The sequence below is a fragment of the Buceros rhinoceros genome, unplaced genomic scaffold, assembly GCF_000710305.1.
Source record: "Buceros rhinoceros silvestris isolate BGI_N320 unplaced genomic scaffold, ASM71030v1 scaffold2148, whole genome shotgun sequence".
NCBI lineage: Eukaryota > Metazoa > Chordata > Aves > Bucerotiformes > Bucerotidae > Buceros > Buceros rhinoceros.
Genome location: NW_010427282.1, coordinates 47,634 through 65,779, shown reverse-complemented (window position 1 = coordinate 65,779; position 18,146 = coordinate 47,634). Strand labels below are relative to the sequence as shown.

General features: G+C 40.5%; 1 protein-coding gene across 2 annotated transcripts in view; it reads left to right on the top strand.

Annotated features, from left to right (window-relative positions):
• The window catches only part of CELF2 (CUGBP, Elav-like family member 2), a 130,227-nt gene that overhangs the window by 65,822 nt on the left and 46,259 nt on the right, over positions 1 to 18,146 (top strand). For both annotated transcript variants that reach the window (XM_010141814.1, XM_010141815.1), the window contains exons 5-7: positions 10,161 to 10,240; positions 15,110 to 15,268; positions 16,708 to 16,771. In XM_010141814.1, coding sequence (XP_010140116.1) covers positions 10,161 to 10,240; positions 15,110 to 15,268; positions 16,708 to 16,771 — 303 coding nt within the window. The remainder of the gene's footprint in view (positions 1 to 10,160; positions 10,241 to 15,109; positions 15,269 to 16,707; positions 16,772 to 18,146) is intronic.

Below are 18,146 nucleotides of genomic sequence, written 5' to 3'. Positions count from 1 at the left end.
CTTCTCCTTGTTCTTTTGTGTGACAAAACCAAAAAAAAAAAAAAAAAAGGACTGTAAATGACTGCTTGAATGCATACAGTGCCCTGGGAACTGGCCCCTGTTGTAGAACTATCTCCTTCATTCCTGTGTTTTCTATAACTATATGCAAAACATAGGTCTGCTGTAACTGAAAACCAAAGAGGTTAGCTTGAACCTGAGAGCTTTGCCTGGACAAAAATTTGTAAAAAGAGCTTTTAAATCTTGTGCCTCCATCACAATGAAAACCGCAGGGCAGAGGTATTAAGCAGCGCCACCAAGAGTGGTCAAGTGGCTGACCTGAACTTTGGACATGAAGTGCAGCACAGACTTCAAGAGCTGGTGATCCCTTTTGAACGCAAAAGTGCCTTTTGGGCAAAGGCCCTCTGAAAACATATTGAAAAGTAAATGTGTATCGATGATCCAGGCTGCATATTAAACTCCATGGTATGTGGACCTGAAATTATTCTCAGAGCGTGAAACTTCTCAAAAAGTCAGTGTCAGGTGGTGCTGAGTGGAAAAGAAAATAGCGATAGTCCCGTCTGTCAGTGCGGAAGGGCGCTGTGGTACTAGCCACGGCCATTTAACAGCATGGAAAGTAGAGTGGTGTGGAGCTGTGAAAACATCGCTTCTGTTTCTGTAGAAAAAAATAAATACATGGAAAGCACAGTTTATGCATTTTATTACATTTTCAAAAGGCACAGAAAAAATAGTAACCATTTTGCATATAGATACAGGTATAGATATAGATATTTTTCTATACTTTTGGATCTACATGTTTCTGGGAGGCTCTAAGAGCGCAGTATTTTCTGCAACAATTTGTGCATGGGTTTTTTTGTTTTGTCTGCAGCCCAGCTTCTTTAAAACACCTATAAACTTCAGCAGGGGAAGTCACCAGTATTCCTCTATTTCACGGTGCTGCTTGAAAGCACTTACTGTACGACTTCGAAAACTAAGTACTTGTTGAAAAGACACTCTGACAATAAATAGGGAGCCCCAAGAAAATTACACACATTTACTCATGCTTAGTCTGCGATCCCAAGACTCTAGGGGCTGGGAGGCAGCAGTCGCTTTAGGCAAGGAGAGCCTCAGGGTTGTGGCTTTTGCCTTGGGGAAGACTAGGAGAAGGGTCTGGGGTTGGTTCCTGCAGCTCAGTAATGAGTGTTAGCTGATGGAGTCGAGGGCTGTCATTATCTTTCTAGACCTAACACTGAGGCAAAACAAATATTTCTGATTTTCACTGATTTCATTTTGTAAGTAGCACAGGGATGGGGTGATGGAAGACACAAGTAGAGCTAAGTAGCTGCTGAAATTATCCGATCTGGGCATCAGATGTTTGGAGCCCCAAGAAGATATAATTGACTTCTCAGCATCACCAGACAAAGAAACAGATTTTTTCCTGGGATCTACAGAAATCCCACTACCTATTTGGTTTTATTCAACAGACATTGGGCATAGTACAAGCATATAAAAGCTGATTATGAAATCCAACAGGGTAAAGGGAGGTTGGTGGCGTAGTGTTGTTCCGCTGTAAATAGCAATCTCGCAATAATCAGAAGCTGAGATTTTTAAGCCATGTCACCAACGTATTGGGTAGGATAGCAGAGCCGCAGAGTTAATGTTGTGCTCTCTCCTGCCTAGGGGCTGAAGATCTCAGTCCAGCTAGGTCACACACCAGTAGTCGTAGCAGAGCTGTTACCCCCCCTACCACTCGGGTTTATTTCGGCCACAATCACGACTGATATTCCATCATGCCCTCATGCATCATGCCTTGTTAAACTTGAATTGCTTTCTACACACTCATGTTGACACCTGAAAATGAGTTCAGCTGTGCCAACCAGGTTTTCAGGCAGATGTTTATCAGGTTCACGAAACCACCACTCCATGAGAAGGCAAAGTGTTGGGAAAATGGTTGGTATTGCAGTTGAAATGAACAGTGCTAAGGGAGATTTCTAGTAGAGGGAGCTTGGCTGAAAAAGCACAGGGTGAAAAGCAGCTTCACTAAAGCGAGAGAGAATTTGTACAGTGAAATCTTTGTAACAAGTTCCAATATTTAATGAGTTTTAATTTGTGTTACCATTTCCAAGATGTTCATTCCCTTTGCCACAAACAGTGCTTGTTTTTCCAACACCCCTCCAGATGTGCTTCCCTCCTAGACACAGACGGGTGAATGAAAAATAGTCACTGTCTTAGGAAAACACTGCCCTCACCATGCCAGAACCTTCGGGAACTTGCAGTGCTCACAGCAATGAGATGGAAATATGGTTTGGCACCTCTTTTAAATTGCATAACGAGCGTGCGTCATGGTATCTCGGACAGAAACAGCTTGAGAAGTCTATTCCTTGGTATTTATGCCAACTTCTGAGCTTCATTAAAGGGTTCAGGCAAATAATCTTAATTACTGGCAGATAGGTGCAAGGAATAGATCCAGGTTACACTGCTCGGTAGAACAGTTTTGGGTTGTGCTGCCATTTTGGGGGTTTTTGGTTGGTTGGTTGGTTGGTCGGTTTTTAGTAAAGAGTGAAAAGGCTTCAGTTGACCTTTAGGCCGTGTCTACGCTACAACAGCAAACCCTTCTGCTCATATGGCAACAGCCTGCTGTGCACTCACAGACGTGAGGAAGGGTTGTAGTGTACCACATGGCTCCAGTAGCAAGGAGAAATCCTGTCCTGTGGCATCAAGGGAAAGCGTAGCACTTGGTGATGAGTGTGATATAAGCGCTAAAATAAAGAGAGAGAGATTGAACTGGCTGTTTCTATCGTAGTTTCTAACCAAGAGTTGACAGAACTTTAATAATGTCACACCCCTTGCTGTCACTATTGATAACGGACCACCAGCATTTCCACTCCAAATTCCTATTGTCAGATGTTTGAAACTCATCTGTAAAACAAGACTAAATTAATGATACAAAGTTCCAATGGTGGAGCAGTGTATTTTAAAGAAACTGAGATTTTTTTTCCTCGAGTTATTTTTTTCCCCACTGTTGTTCACTCCTGCATCTAAGAAATAATTGTTGTTCATATCTATAACTTGTTATAGTCCAGCCAGCTGCAAGAAATAGTCAGCAACCAAAAGGCATTGCCTTCCGAAGGCTCTGGGATAGTCCCTGTGAAATTAGTCGTCTGGCAGAGTAATTCCCAGCTGTGAAAAGTATTAAAAAAAAAAAATACCCTGTTGGCTGTAGAGATAAAGAAACCAGGGACTCAACAGACACGGAGGCTGGCCTCCGCTTTAGCAGGGTTCATGGGACTATCTAAAGAAGCTTGCTACCGCCTGTACTATACTCATTATTCAAAGAGAAGGATTCAGCCTGCAGGGTTGTTTAATCCAGCACTTTTTCTGAAGAGCTAAGTATGCTTTACAAAAATTCATGATTGTGATATCATGTGCTAAGCTTCATTATCATGAAAAAGCAGAAGTGAACTGCCTCAGATGATTAAGATTTTAAATCACTTATTGTAAACGGCTTAAGGAAACTTTCAGACCTCCTGACTCCTAGCGCTGTGTAATGTCTACATGGCCACAGCCAGCTGTGCAGTGATAGCTGGAGTGTGCAAAAGCAGCCAGAAATACCCAAGTTTGGATTGTAGCTGTGCCGCTGATGTGCTGTATTGACCATAGGTGAGTTGCCTCTCATCGTCTCTCCGTTATCCCACTCCTTAAAGTAACGATAGCAATGCTCCTCTACCTTTGTAAATTTTTTAATTTATTTTTGTAGATCAGTGGGTCAATACCTCTGTGTCATTCTGGGAATTATTACCATCCATAATGATGAAAAAAAAATCCTCTTACCCTTATCACAGGAACACCACACGGCAAATTATTCTGCTGTATCGCTAAGTGCAGATTTATATAACAGATATCAGAAAAAGTCAACTGGTTAATAGCATGCCCTAAAAAAATCTGCTAGTAACATGTACAGACAGTTGGATATACCGTATGGAAGAGCTCAAAATGCATATTTCTACATCTTTTGGGCTCCTAATTGTATGATTTTTTAACAAAACATCACCAGGCACAAGGGACAAGTGAAAATTTCCGCAGACATTGATTACAAGGATTTTTCTTTCTCTCTTTGCTCTAAGAGCAGGTTAGAAATAGCAAGGAGACTTATACCATGGTCAGGCAATTTAATTTCATGACAATCCATTCATAACTTTCAGATTCAGGGGGTTTCCTGATGAATTAGTAAAAGAAAATTAGTATTTGCATCATAATTAATTGCAGCGAAGGGCAGGTGAGGAGGTTTTATGCCTGTTTGTTTTTCTTGATGGATATTTACTGCTCCTTTATGAGCTCAAGTAACACGAGGTGCCAACCGTGGGAAGAGCCTGAATTAGGGGCCATCTTTTAATATCTGTGTTACTGAGTGATGGGAAACGAGGACAGTGGAAGAGCTGTATTTTTAATTGCTCGTCAGAAGTACCTCCATGCCTTACTTCTTTTGCTGTAATGTGGTAATGTTTTAATATTTTCCAATCATTATGGCACATTTAATTTTCTTTTTCCCCTGCTGAAACTCTTTTGAAGCTGGGAAGCACCAAGCGGATCCAAGTGACCAGTGTCTCTGTTGGCCTTCGGCCAGTAACTACATCTCAGATTTCCATTACTGCAGCTTTGCAGCAATTCCTCTCCAGAGGGAAGTCTGAAATGAAATAATTTACAGGAGTTTTTATTCCAGCAAGAGGGTCATTGAGGCACTCTTAGAGAACGTGGTCTTTGGTACCTGCTTGATTCTGGGTTTGTGCAAATTCCAGTTACTGAAGTCGGTACTTTGCAGGGTGGTTAATTGGCTGCCCAACTAGAAATGCTTTGAGGGAACCTTGAACTTCAGGAAATTGAAAATCTGGAATCTGTCATCTGGTCCATAGTCAGGAGAAGTCAGTAAAGCCAAAGAGGACAGGGGTGTTTACAGGATGTGCCTCTTTTTACCTTTATGTGCCTGATATGCATAAACTAAAGAGCTTCACCGTGACGTTCTCAAAATGCTTTCCTTTGGGCTGAGTTGTTGCACTTGGTCTCAGACCTGTTGTGTGTGTCTTAAGCAATGCCTAATGACCAAATGTCTGTAAAATAAACAATTCCGTGTCCTAATTTGTAGCTGATAAGTATTTTAACCTCTAAGACAGATTTTTGTGTGATTCTTCATTAGAAGGCTGTTTCCCAGGCTGTTCCCTCTTCAGACCGTGCTGTATTAGCGTAGGAAAGGGAAAGTCTACATTGCTATCTCAGCTAGAAATATTTTAACACAACTAGAGCTTATTTTTATCACACTTCAATTTCCATGGCTTTCTATTTGAGCCTTATCTTCTCTTTAAAGAGAGGCTTTCATCTCAGAGGATACCAAATACTTCTTGTGGGAGTATTTTGGCAGCTTTTCACTATTGTTTCTCCTCAGAAATTGAAGAAAAATCTTGTTTACGGTGAACTAGGAATCTGTAGTGCAACCATTACACCTCCAGCTGTGCAGCCACCGTACATAGGACTGATTGCTCGCATGACTTTGAAAATCCATTGAGTCTTCTTCTGTGTCAGAGGGATCACTGTTTTTTTTTTAATTGATTACATCTGCCTTTCTTTCATCTCCATAACTTTAAAGTCATGGTTTTAAACTTCCATTTTTAACTCTAGGCCTGATTCAAAAAAGTCTAAGGGCTTTGCATCTCCCTTTGGCTTCACTGAGGGTTTGGGGCTTTAAAACCTCTGGTAGACCACAGCAGTTTTATGTGGGAGGTTTCTTCTGTAGGTATGAAATCAAACCCCTTACCTTGAGGCTCCCATACTTAAAAATGTTCTACTTCACTTGCAGCTCACAAGTATTGATGTTATGCTAGACTGTGCATGAATTGCTTGACTGAACGTTTCAAAACAGTCTATGAAAGCCTGAGATGAGAAGAATTGAGTGAAGCAGGAGCTTTTTTAAATATTTCAAACAATTCTATCGCTTGAGCAGCAAGCCCTAGGTTTGGTGTGGCAGGGGTCGAGGAGGAAGCTTATCAAATTTCACAGCCTCTTCAAAATTCTCTTTCAGTTCAGGGTAGGAGGGGGTTAAGGACCAGCCCCGTGAGTTTAGGTGTTCTCCCAGCCTAGATAGCAACTATGATAATGTGCTCCAAAATATCTTCTGTTGGCAGGGCTGGGTGCCTCGCTCCAGTTCCGCCTGCAGGAGGAAATTACTTCAAGCAGCTTTTTCCCCAGTCAATCACTTATCCGGTGTAGCGGGTGAGATGGCAGCCTTGGAGAAACAACTAAAACTCTTAGACCCATTTGTTTCTGTTAGTGATCCCTGATATTTTGAAACCAGAGATGATAAATAATTGCAAAGTGATTTGCAGATTGGCTGTATTTACAAAAGGATATTTTAAATTTTTTTGTCGTTAGGTAGCTGGTGGCACAAAACGAAGCAATTTCAAGGCATTAGCTATAGAAATAGCTCCCTCTCCCAGAGAGCTCCATAGCTCCGGTAAGAAGGGAGTTGTTGAAGTATCAGAACTCAGTATGGTAGAGCAGGAATAGTTTGCTTGTAGATCTCAGCCCACGGCACTACGATGTTTCATAGGATGAGGTAAGAGACCATGGAAAACTTTCTTGTTTCCTTGCATCATGAGGCATGAAATCTGATTAGTCTTGTCCTCTTGTAATTGTGATTTACGGTCCTAAAGCTGGCAGTATGTTCCCAAAAGACCACCTGTATTCATGAGATACGGAGGCTGTGCTGAAAAGGGTTTTCCCAGCCCCTCAGAAGCTGCTGCGGGATGGTTCAGGCAGAGCTCATCTGACTTAAACAAGGGAAATCTAGTGTCCTTAGACACCAACTTCTAACTAAATTCTAAGTGAATGAAATGAAATCATCCTCCTAAATTGCATATAAGTTCCTCATATAGGAAAATAAAGGTGCTGCCATGAACTGTGGCAGAGAATATAGACATCTCAGAATAGCTTTTCTGGATTATTTAATTATAGTTGCCAGTTCAGAAGTTGAGGTAAGTGGGCTGAGTTCTACGATACAGGCTTAGCTCCCCTCCAGTGTCAGAGTCTCGACGTGAAGGAAAGGATCTCGTGTTTCACACATAGTAAAATACATAGAATCCCATGTTTCAGATATAGTAACATATACGTGCACACATAATAAATATGCAGCTTTTGTGTGTGAGTGTCCAGGTTTGGTAACTGAAAAAATAACCCTTGAATGTGAATTCAAGAAACAACATCTGGAAAGATGGTTAAGTTAGGTAGCATTTAATCCGGCTTCTTGATGGTAACAACTGAAGGTCTAGGATTTCAAATAATTTAGAAACAGGTTGTCCACCGGATTTTTACTGTGGCTATTGAGGGAAATTTGGTATTTGCTTTGCAAATGGCCACTGTCCATCAGTGTGAAATGGCCTGCCGGCTAGAGGTAACAAGGAGACCTCACTGTGTGGCCTCTGGCTGGCAAACGGTAATTAAAATGCAGTCCCGTCTTCTCTGTGGAACGCTGGTTCCAAATGCTCATATTCGAGCCACGTAACCTCATTCATCAGGCATTCCCCTTGCCCGGAGAATAAGTTTCTTTTAAATTGGTAGCTCACTATATGGCACTTTACAGAGATCTGCTGTGAAGGTCTTTTCACTCCATGGCAAAGGCAGCGGGATCCACGCAAATGGATTTGGGCTGAGGAACGAGGAGGGAGGTTTTGCGGTGGTGTTGGGCACCGCAAGCTCCCAACAGCTGAGCTTTGTAGTTAAAAAGAGAACAAGCTTAAGGGAGGGAGGAGAGAGTCTGCTTCATCTTGAGAGGAGTGCAGCTTTATTTCTCTGCTGATTCACATTTCTTTTGAGACCTGCTAATTGCAACATCTCTCAGTGAGTTACTTACAGCAGTACTGCTGGGTAGAAATTGTGATAAATGCATAAACTGTGTCTTATTGATTTTTGTTGGCATTTTACATGCTTCTTATGCATTCTAAACCTCCATTCAGTAATTGTCACTACAGTACACGCTCCTGGATAATGAGAGTGAAAGAAGTGAATGAAGCAGTTTCTTGACCATTATAAACAATATTGTTCGAGGCTCGGTATGGGGTTTCTTGCCTGCCCTCCAGTGTATCTCTATTTGTGCTCATCCCCCATTGAATTTGCAAGACAAGAAATGAAAACCCTTGGTGTTATTTCCTCTGTTAATGATGATAATAACAGAAATGTTGTTAAGAAGAGATTACTTTGAGACTGATAGTAAATTTGGGCCTCTTTAATTTTAGTGCACAGCAGCAGTATGGAATCTAGCAGAGGTACTGTAGTTTATTTATCCCTCTACTGCAGATTTTGTCTAGATTGCTGTACAGAAAGATGTTTTGTTACATCATTTTCTTTGACAGAGGTTTGTTGTTGAATAAGAATAGTATAGCAACACATAGTGTGGCTAAATGGTAGTGAGACTTCATCAGCTGTTACGTTACCAAAGAAATGCACAGAGTCACAACACTGCCATGAAGTTTGCGTAAAAGAATTCTGACTTCTGATTTTACGATGCTCACCGTTATCAGTCAGAGCCAGCTTAGGTTCTTTGTATCAAGGGCTTTTACATTAAAGAGGAAAAAATAAAATACTGCATGATGCAAAAATGCATTGACTTTATCTTCATGACTAGATGTAGTGCTTTTGGGTAATGATCAGGCATTGCTTTCTCTTACTGTTGTTTGATTAAAATGTGAATACAGTCTTGACTTGATAATCTTACCAGGTACACACGGAGCAATAAAGAAAAGGTATTTTATGCCTCAAATTGATTTGCATAAACCAAACAATCTGTTGCTCGTTGGATTGCAAAATGGTTTATTTTGCCCATTGGCCACAGGGGCAACAATATTGTATTTTTGATGCCAGAATGTAGTTTTCGTGCATTAGCTCTAAAATGACAATATGCTTTAGCCTCTCAGTGCTTAGATTTGCTTCATTTGAAAATCTTTTAAGTAGTAATAATAATAATGTTTTGAGGAAATTGAGTGGAACACTAAATTATTCTCTGAAACCTAAGTTCAAACTGTGCAAGGCTAAGGGAGTTGAAAATCAATGCACTTTTAAAGTCATTAGAGATCACAAGTGAAATAAGTCTGTGTTGCTTTAGCTAAGCTTTTAGTGTGCCATGGCATTATTACGAAATCAGCCTGAATCTGCATTAATTTCACAGTCTTTTTCTTTAAGATGCCCAAGGGTGCATGAAGAATAAAATGTAAATCTCGGAAGGCAATGTTTTTATTAGTCCAAAGGGCAGCGAGTCAGGCACTAAAAAAGTTGACCTGTACCATGCCCGGTGCAGGTATGACTGACAGTAGTAAAAGGGTGGAAAAATAGCTCAGGCATTAGCCTACTGGCTTTTCATTATGATTTAAAAGGCTGAGGAGGGAAAAAAAAGTAATTTTTCAGTTATTTATGCATGTAGTTTCAGAATTGTTGAAGTTGGTGGTAACTTTTGTAGATGAAAGAGTTATACTTGTACCTAGGATTCGGAGAAGCAAAAATCATAAAGATTTTTATTTTGAAGATGTTATTTTCTTAAATGTTGAGATTCCACCTACGTTACTGAATTTTGTCTGAGTCTTTTCACCCTTAGTTGCAGGCTACACAGTTAAGTTTTTCTCATCCTTATTTATATGGTTGTTCTCGGTGCATCACGGAAACCTGTGACATTATGGAGTCCTTTATTAAATTCCAAGTTCGGCTGCCAGTGATGCCAATCATTTATTCACTATCCAAAATTTACCAGCACAAAAGCCGTAGCAAGCAATTATTAATGCATGGTCTGAATAGACTAAACTATGCAATCCAAAGTCTACATAAAATCTTTACTTGTTTCAAACCCTGTGGCTAAAGAACAAAAGTAAAACAAAACAAAACAAAAAGGCAAAACAAACAAAAAAAAATCAAAGGATAAAACCCTTTCTCCTCACCCATCTCCACATAATTTTTTTTTTATTCATCTATGGTCAGATTAGCAAGTCAGCACTGTCGATAAATAAACTAGAGAAGTTGTTTATTTTTATGTACTACTGAGAACAGTGTCGTCTTGTGGCCGTTCTCGTAGACTGTGTTGGTTTAACAAGCGTCCAACCCTTTTGTCTTGTTGTTTTTTGTCTTTCCTGCTCCCTGTCCCCTTGTTCCCACAGGCTGTGCGTTTGTCACATTTTCTACAAGGGCAATGGCACAGAATGCAATCAAAGCCATGCACCAGTCTCAGACCATGGAGGTACAGTACTGTATCATTTGCCCTTTCTTTGTTTTCTTTGTGCAAATGATTGCGAATGGTAAAGCCATGCTCTCCTGGATCAGATCAGACACATGACAATCACAGATTTAAACTTTTTACCGGCTCGCTCTACCTGTCTTTGTGAAGCTTATTTTTCATGACGACCTGAAAGCACACAATGAGGTTGCTGTGTGGTATCCAGACACAGCTCTTGAGCCTGTTTTTGGTGGCATTCAGCAGAAAGTAAAATTGCTGTGAAGACCGCTCCTCAGTCATACTCAGAATCTGATGAGTAAATTACCTCTAATTTTAACGCACACAGCCCCAAAGAAAAACCTCAGGTTTTTTTACATAGATTTTTAAGTGTTGTGGTTTGTGCTGCTCTGAGAAAAAGCTCAAGAGATTTAAGCTGGCCACGCTGAGTTACTAGTGCATGTGTTTTTCTGCAAATAGAATCTCTTTTTAAGTTAATATAATTTCTCCTTCTTCATGTAGTCAATAAAAATGCTAATGACAGAGCATATCGAAGTTTGGCACTTCCTGCAGAGCATCGTCGTGGCTGGCCCCTCTCAAGCACTGCTCTTTATTTCCTCCCAAACTGCCTCTATGGCCTCGTATTTTATCATGATGAGCAACACAAAACTTTAAACCTGTTCATTTAATGTAACTATAGCTTCAGGCTAACGATCCGTTCATTGGAGTGGTTATCGAATGCCACGGCTTGAATGGCAATCTCAAAAATTTTTTCAGTCTGTGATTTTTGTCATGGTCTTTCAGAATTTTGCACAAAAAACCGCACAAGTATGAAGTCTTTACTTACTCTGGATCTTCTAGCTTATCATTGGAGAGTGCATGTTATACTGTATTATGTATACTGTATCTTCGTGTAGTGATGATTTTTCTCAGAGGTGGCATTGATGTTATGTGCACTTGTTTCTTTTTATTTATTTATTTTTCCACCAGGACCTTTCAATTTTTTCTTTTTTTTTCCTCAGCGATTTTTCTTTGCAATGCTCTAGTCTCCCAAAGCATGCTGGGTGCTAAACAATCATTATTGCGTCATGTCGTTGAGCTGCTTTGTGTAATGAGCCAAGGGGGGAGACCAGGGGTGGGAGGGTGGACAGAGGAGGAGAAGGAGGAGAAGATAAAAATCAAGCCAGTGCATGAAAATGTCACTAACTGTTTCCTGTGTACTACAAGTAATGATAGCATTGCAAAGTTACTGTCTTTCCAACATCACGTTTGAATTTGGTTGAGCTTCTTTTATAATCGATGTGTTTTCTTTTCAGTGCAATGCATTTTTAGACCCTGAGCATACAGTTTTAGATGAGAATCTGCCAATGAGATGAGAATAATTGAGATGATCTTTACTAGAAAGCTGCTGTTACCCAATCTGTGCAGTCTGACAGTCTATTGTGGAAAAACTGCCACTTTGATCTCTGAAATAATACTCATAGTAATTTGTCTGCCATGCACTACTCCATTAATTCAGATCTATATGGTTTGCTGGGTTTGATTCCAAGTAAAAAGGAAATGTTTATTGGTAACACTGTGTTTTACCTATATTTTCCATGTGTTTTAATGTATTTTTCTGTCTAGCAAAATGAATTTTACACAGCTGTGCTTCAGAAGATGGTAAAAGTAAAGAGATAATACCTCCCAGGCAGATTCTCCCATTCTCCTGCTGTACGCGGTACTCCAAAAGAGGCTGCGTTTTGATGTGATACTCCTCTTGACTTTAGTTCTGTAGAATAGTTGCTCTGGGATCAAAATGCTTCTCAACACCTTTAGAGACATCATCAGTGAGATCCCCGAATTGGCAAGGTGATTCCAAATATTGTGCACTTTGAGCATCTGGGACTTTGTGTCAATTGAGCTTAGGCTGAGTCCCTTCTTGGAGAGAAGCAGTACAACCTCCAGCTCCACGGGTGACGGACTCTGTGGAGTCTGTTCCCACTGTCTTGACAACACAAAGAAAAGTATGAAGGCAGCATCAGCTGTTGGGAAGAAAATGGCACTAAATGGGGTGAAGATATGTCATTGAATAAGGGAGTTGCACCTAGTTAATGTGCTGGGAGCTTCCTCTCTAGATAGAAAATGGAAGAGCATAAGGAGAAATCACCCTTTTGGCAAAAAAATTTTGCCCTCTTTTGCCAATGCCTTTGTAGGAAAAAGTTAAATTGGGTTAGCTGGTGTTTAATCTTGACTCAGCCGGAAACAATGGTGCTTGGACACCTTCATTTCATGGGGTTTTTTGCCAAAAAAAAGAAGAAAAAATGGGAGTTTTGGGAAGAATACGTAGTACACAATTACGTTTCAATGCAATTAGTGCGGAATTTCTTTTCTGATTTCATTATTTTCAGTTCTTTGGCACACATCGTTGACCAAGATGAATTTTTGAAGCAGGCTAAGAAAGAACAATGGGGATGTTAATTTCCAGATGAACACGTCTCCTAGAATAGCGAATGCTCTAATTACTCTTTCCACCTGACCTTCTGACCTGGTTAAATCAACTGATTTAAAAAACATAATTGCTGCTCTAGAGTTTTTGCTCTTCTGTGTCATTTCTGTGGAGGTTTTTTGTTTGTTTAAGGCATTCAAATGCAGCACCAGTAGAAGACACTAATCTATCATGGAGTAAATTTGATGCAACAATAACAACCCTTTTCTCATATAGAGACACTTGCTACATATAATTTCAGTCTTCAGAATGTTTGCTCTCTTGAAAATGATGAAGTGATGAAATATAGAGCAGACAGTTAAAAAATGAATTATAGATTCATAAATTGCAGAGATACTGGTTTTATACAATTTACTGACATTTAAGCGTTCATAAATATGATGTCAGCTGTAGTGTTGAGTGCTGAGCTGCTGAACTGAGCACCGAAATAGCCATATAATATTTCTTCCTTTGAAATTCATTTCTGTTTCTTTGGAAATAGACTTGATTCTTCTGTACATCTAGGTAGAAGGCAGTAAGTTCTGGTTGTTCTTAGTCCAGTGCTACCAATCCTCATATTAAATAGGAACAGCTTGCTTTTTTAATTAGTGAAACCAGAAAAATCTTCCTCACACCCTCCACCCCCTGGCTCATTTTTCTTTCCCCTTTTTTTTTTTTTTTTAAGGGTCTTGTTTTTAAAATTAGTGTAAAAATCAGAGAGGTAATTGTGTGACAAGCTGACTCCTTCGTAATCTTTATTTGATTGCTGGAGTGGCACGTATCTCCTTTCTTCCTCACTGAAACACCCAAAGACGTTTTTAGAACGAGACACACAGGAAAGGAGATGGACATGGAATAATAAATCACAAGTGATGATTTTCTAAGATACTTCTGAAGGAACAGTATTGATGGGAGATCTTCATACAAGAGATGTTATTATTATTGTGGTTTATATCATCATTTGGTCTGTTGATTGTGAATATTCTTACCATTTGTCCTGGCATGAGCTTCATCGGGGGAAAGGTCATGGCTGCGTTTTGTAAATAATGAGGGACAGGAACTTTTCTGAAGATGTTCACAGTGTTGTGAGAGCAGCCAAGGGAAGAGTTAGGTTAAGTAAAACCCTGCTCCGCATTCCACACTATACACTTTGGCTAAAGCGCTGCTGTGCTTTTTGAACTTGAGTCACCTTTCAATCCTACCATTGCGTTCAGATTGAACTTAGACAAGAAATTAGTATAACAAAGCATGGCGAGTGGAGGGAATTGATTCATTGGATCCTGTGAAGTTGGAAAACAAAATGGATTGTCAGTTTCTGTGACTCACAAAATGCTTAAATTAATTTGGAGAACTGAATCATTGCAGTATATAGTTTGCTTCATTGATTTGAAAAAATGAAGACTTGAAAGGTTAAAATATGAAAACATTTGTTAGCAGGGGAAAAAAAATAACCCACAGCAAAAGCAACAGAGACATCTTTCATATTCACACGTCTCATTCCCTTAGGAATACTCACCTGAAGTCCAAGGGAAGCACTGAGCTTACCTCAAAAGTACACCTAGTCCATGACCTGCTGCTTCTTCTCCAGGGTCCCTCAGACAGGGGTGAGGAGTAGGGTGCAGACCAGATCTCTAGTTCTTTCTTACAGCTTCCCTATTTCCTAAGGCATCTTACTGCCCTCCCATATCATGTAACAAGAGACTTATAGAAGCAGTAGAAGAAATGGTGGCAATCAGGAACAGGCTGCTATCACCAGAACTAGGCACTTTTGGTCTGCATCCTGCCCTTTGTTCACATCTCAAGGGTGCTTGATACAAAGCATGCCTGGGAGCGGACCGCAGGTGGGTGAGTTGTCCTAGCAGCATCACCCTTTGTGCTCACTGTGGGCTGAGGGTTCTTGATACGAAAAGGACCAGATGATGGGTACTGCAGTTAATCTGTCGCTCAGTCTTTTTACATAGGCTACATAGGCCAACTGCGCTAAGCAGGACCGCACACCCAGACCGTGGTGGCAGGGTGGTGTTGGCTGTGTAGTCCCTGGCAGCAGAGAGGTTGGACACCTCTCCCTTTGGCTGTGCCTTGAAAGCAGACTGCAGACAAAGCATCATGTCCATCTCATCAGCTGTGAAGCTTATTTAAAGGGGACTGGTAGACCTTGCCGTCTCTGGCAGCAACGTTGAGAGCCAGAAGGAAAAGAGACACTGAGGAGGGTGCTTTGTAAAAAGAACTGGGGAATCGATGCTTTCTCCATAGCCTCTCTTCCTGAAAATCTTGGTCCTTGCAGTCCTACATATGTCAATCACTAGGAGAGGGTGAGCGATCAGGTCGTGCCATTGCCGGTGGACCTATGGGACGTGGCTGAGCTCATGATACGAGGGTGACTCGGTGTGATTTAACACTTCTGTCTTTCCCGATCTGTCTAACCACAGGGCTGCTCTTCGCCAATCGTGGTGAAGTTTGCTGATACCCAAAAGGACAAGGAGCAGCGGCGTTTGCAGCAGCAGTTGGCACAGCAGATGCAACAGCTCAATACTGCCACTTGGGGAAACCTCACAGGTCTTGGAGGACTCACACCACAATATCTAGCTGTAAGTTCATTTCAGAGGCGGTGGCTATATTATACTGGACGTATTTTAGAACCTGGTAAATCAGCTATAGTGAACTCCCTGCAATAAATTGCTAGGATACATAGCATGTCGTCTTCTATACAGAAAGATCTATATGGTGATCACATGGTGTGAAAATTATTAGCAAGGAATAGAATTTGAATAAACATTTCAAGATGTGTCAGTGCTGTCCAAGGCAAGGATTTAAAGTTTACTCATGCTGCGAAATTAAACTTAATTCCATTAGTTTTATTGTTCTTTTGAATGTTTTCAAAATGGATGGTTTTTATAGATGGAATAAAATTTAAGTTCTTCCTGAGGGAAGGACAGATCGGCAGCTGAGCACTCCAGGGGCCATATCTGAACAGTAGGGGCCATATCTGTATGGTGCAGCCCCTAAACTAGAGTGTTGTGGTTTGATCCTCTAAATTTCCACGTTTTCGTTTGGAAATGGCTTTCACTTTAATGCTCGGTCCTGTCCATGCTAAACGTTGTGGTTCGTACTACCTCGCAGAGAACGTAAGGATGGCAGGGGGAAACTATTTGTTTCTTATAAATTTGAAATGGTATTTTCCTTGGTCTATTTAAAAGATGAGAAAGAGACGTTAGCTGCTGCCCCTGTTAGAGAAATCGGAAATCCACAGCCACGTGTCGTAGCTCCCGGATGGCCAAGAGAGACTCCCCTGTAGCACAGCTGAGAAGGACCTTCTGCCTTTTGTGGCTCTGGAGCTGAGAGGACTGGTTGAGCAGCTTTGGGATAACTTGGGAGCTCCTGATGGTTCCTAGTTAGACAAATAGATGCGTCCATTTATACGTACTGTGTGTGCATAAATGCACATTTTGTATGCACGCGGTGCTTTGGAGTAGCGACATAATTATAAACAGTGATTTACCTGGCAATTAAAAATATATATTAGTACTGAGGTAGGCTAATTAATACTGAGGTAGGCTAAATCGTTATATACAAATACCAGTCTAATGAGTATCTGTGTGCTTGATTCATAAAGATAATAGAGAAAAAACTGAATTCAAGAGGGTAGGGGAGAACGGACCGTGATTGACAGAGATGAGTTATGGTAACTACTAGACTACAGAGGGTTGTAATTAGTCACGCTATGTTGGTTTAAATAGATTTAACACCTGGTTGTTAAAAAGAATAAATTGATTAATTGTTTTAAAGCAGCAATGTTATTGAGTTTCCCTTGTGTCTCTGTGTTTCTTAATAGAGATTAGACATTAATATGGATTTACAGCATTGACTCTAGGGATGTTCATTCCAACAATAGACAGAAGCAAGAGACTATATAAATGTAAAGGAAAGCGTAAATACTCCAAATGTGAAATGATGGCTCATTTTCATTTTATCTTCATTTGTTACATTAATGTCAGATAAATTGCTGTGTTGTGTTGTTAATTTGCAGCTTCTGCAGCAAGCAACTTCCTCCAGTAACTTGGGTGCCTTCAGCGGCATTCAGCAAATGGCCGGTAAGTTAAAAACCGTTTCATTTTGCTCCAGCTATGTTTTGTATTCTTAAGCTATTGAATTCTGTACCTCTAATCATCACGTTGTCAGGGTTGAGGGGGGGGCATGTTGTGTATTAAACATGGCAGATGTATTGGCAGGGGACAGCTTGTGGTTCAACATCAATAGAAACACTTTCTCCCCTCCTTCAGAAACTGAAATTAAACCCAGTGATCCCAGGTTGCACAAACAGTTTGTCTTGCATTAGTCACCTGCCATTTGTCCAAAGTAACCGATTGTAAATTGCAGGAGGGCTCTTAGTCCCTGCAGCTGTATCCAACCCCATGAAAAGTGTCAGTAAAGCAACAGCAGGATTACGTTCTAATTTCCAGTGAGATTCCTGTGTCCTGAAAAATCAAATTAATGGCAGCTCTCAAACATTTTAATAATAGGTGGTGGGTAAAAATGTTCTGACCTCTTTAATGAAACCCAAGATTACAGGGCTACCTTCAGTGTGGAGTTCCGGGCTCCTTTTATAATCATGGAAAATTAACTGGGAGCCTTTTTGACTGTGGAACCCTGGTTGACAAAATTACACAACAGAAGATTTTATGTAAAAGTATAATCTTTAGTCTGGAGGAAAAAAAGAAAGAAAAGGGGGGGAAAAAAATCAAAGTGTGAGTGGATTTGTAAGCCGGCTAGTTGGAGGGTTTCTTAGTAATGAGCTGTGTGCCGGTAGGAACTGATGTGTAGTGATTAGCAAAAGGTCACTCCCACTGTGTGACCTACCACGCTGATACCCTAACTTAACATGATGCTAGAGAAGGCAGCATGTGCGGTAAATCAGAGCACAGATGCACATTATGCCTGCCGCGAGAAACTGTTAAAAAGCCTTTTTTCTTGTTAGAGAGGAAAAAAAAAAAGGAAGCACAAACCCCCTAAATTGGTACATTAGTTTATTTTAATCATGAACCCGCTGGATCAATGAAATACAACATTGTCCTTGCTTCATCATCACAAAACAAGGGCTAAAATATTCAGAAGTCTTTAAGAACACCATTTTCTCACTCTTCTTTTAATCCTGGTCTTTTGCTTCTTCTGGTGCTGCTTTGAATGAATCTTAAAATCCTTTAACAAGTATAGATATACCGCACCGTATAGCTATACCCCACAGGTATTCTTCGCTCAATTGTCATATTATGCCATTATTGCAGTGACATCAGAGACTAATGTGAACCTGCTGTCTGACAATATAAATTGGCCTACAGATGACAATATCTCGGAATTATTCTCTCTTCCTCAGACCTGCTGGCAGTGCTTGCTGGTTCTATTATGTTACACTTGCAATCTAGCATTTTTTCATCAAAAAAAGGTATCTTAATATGATAAACAGAACAG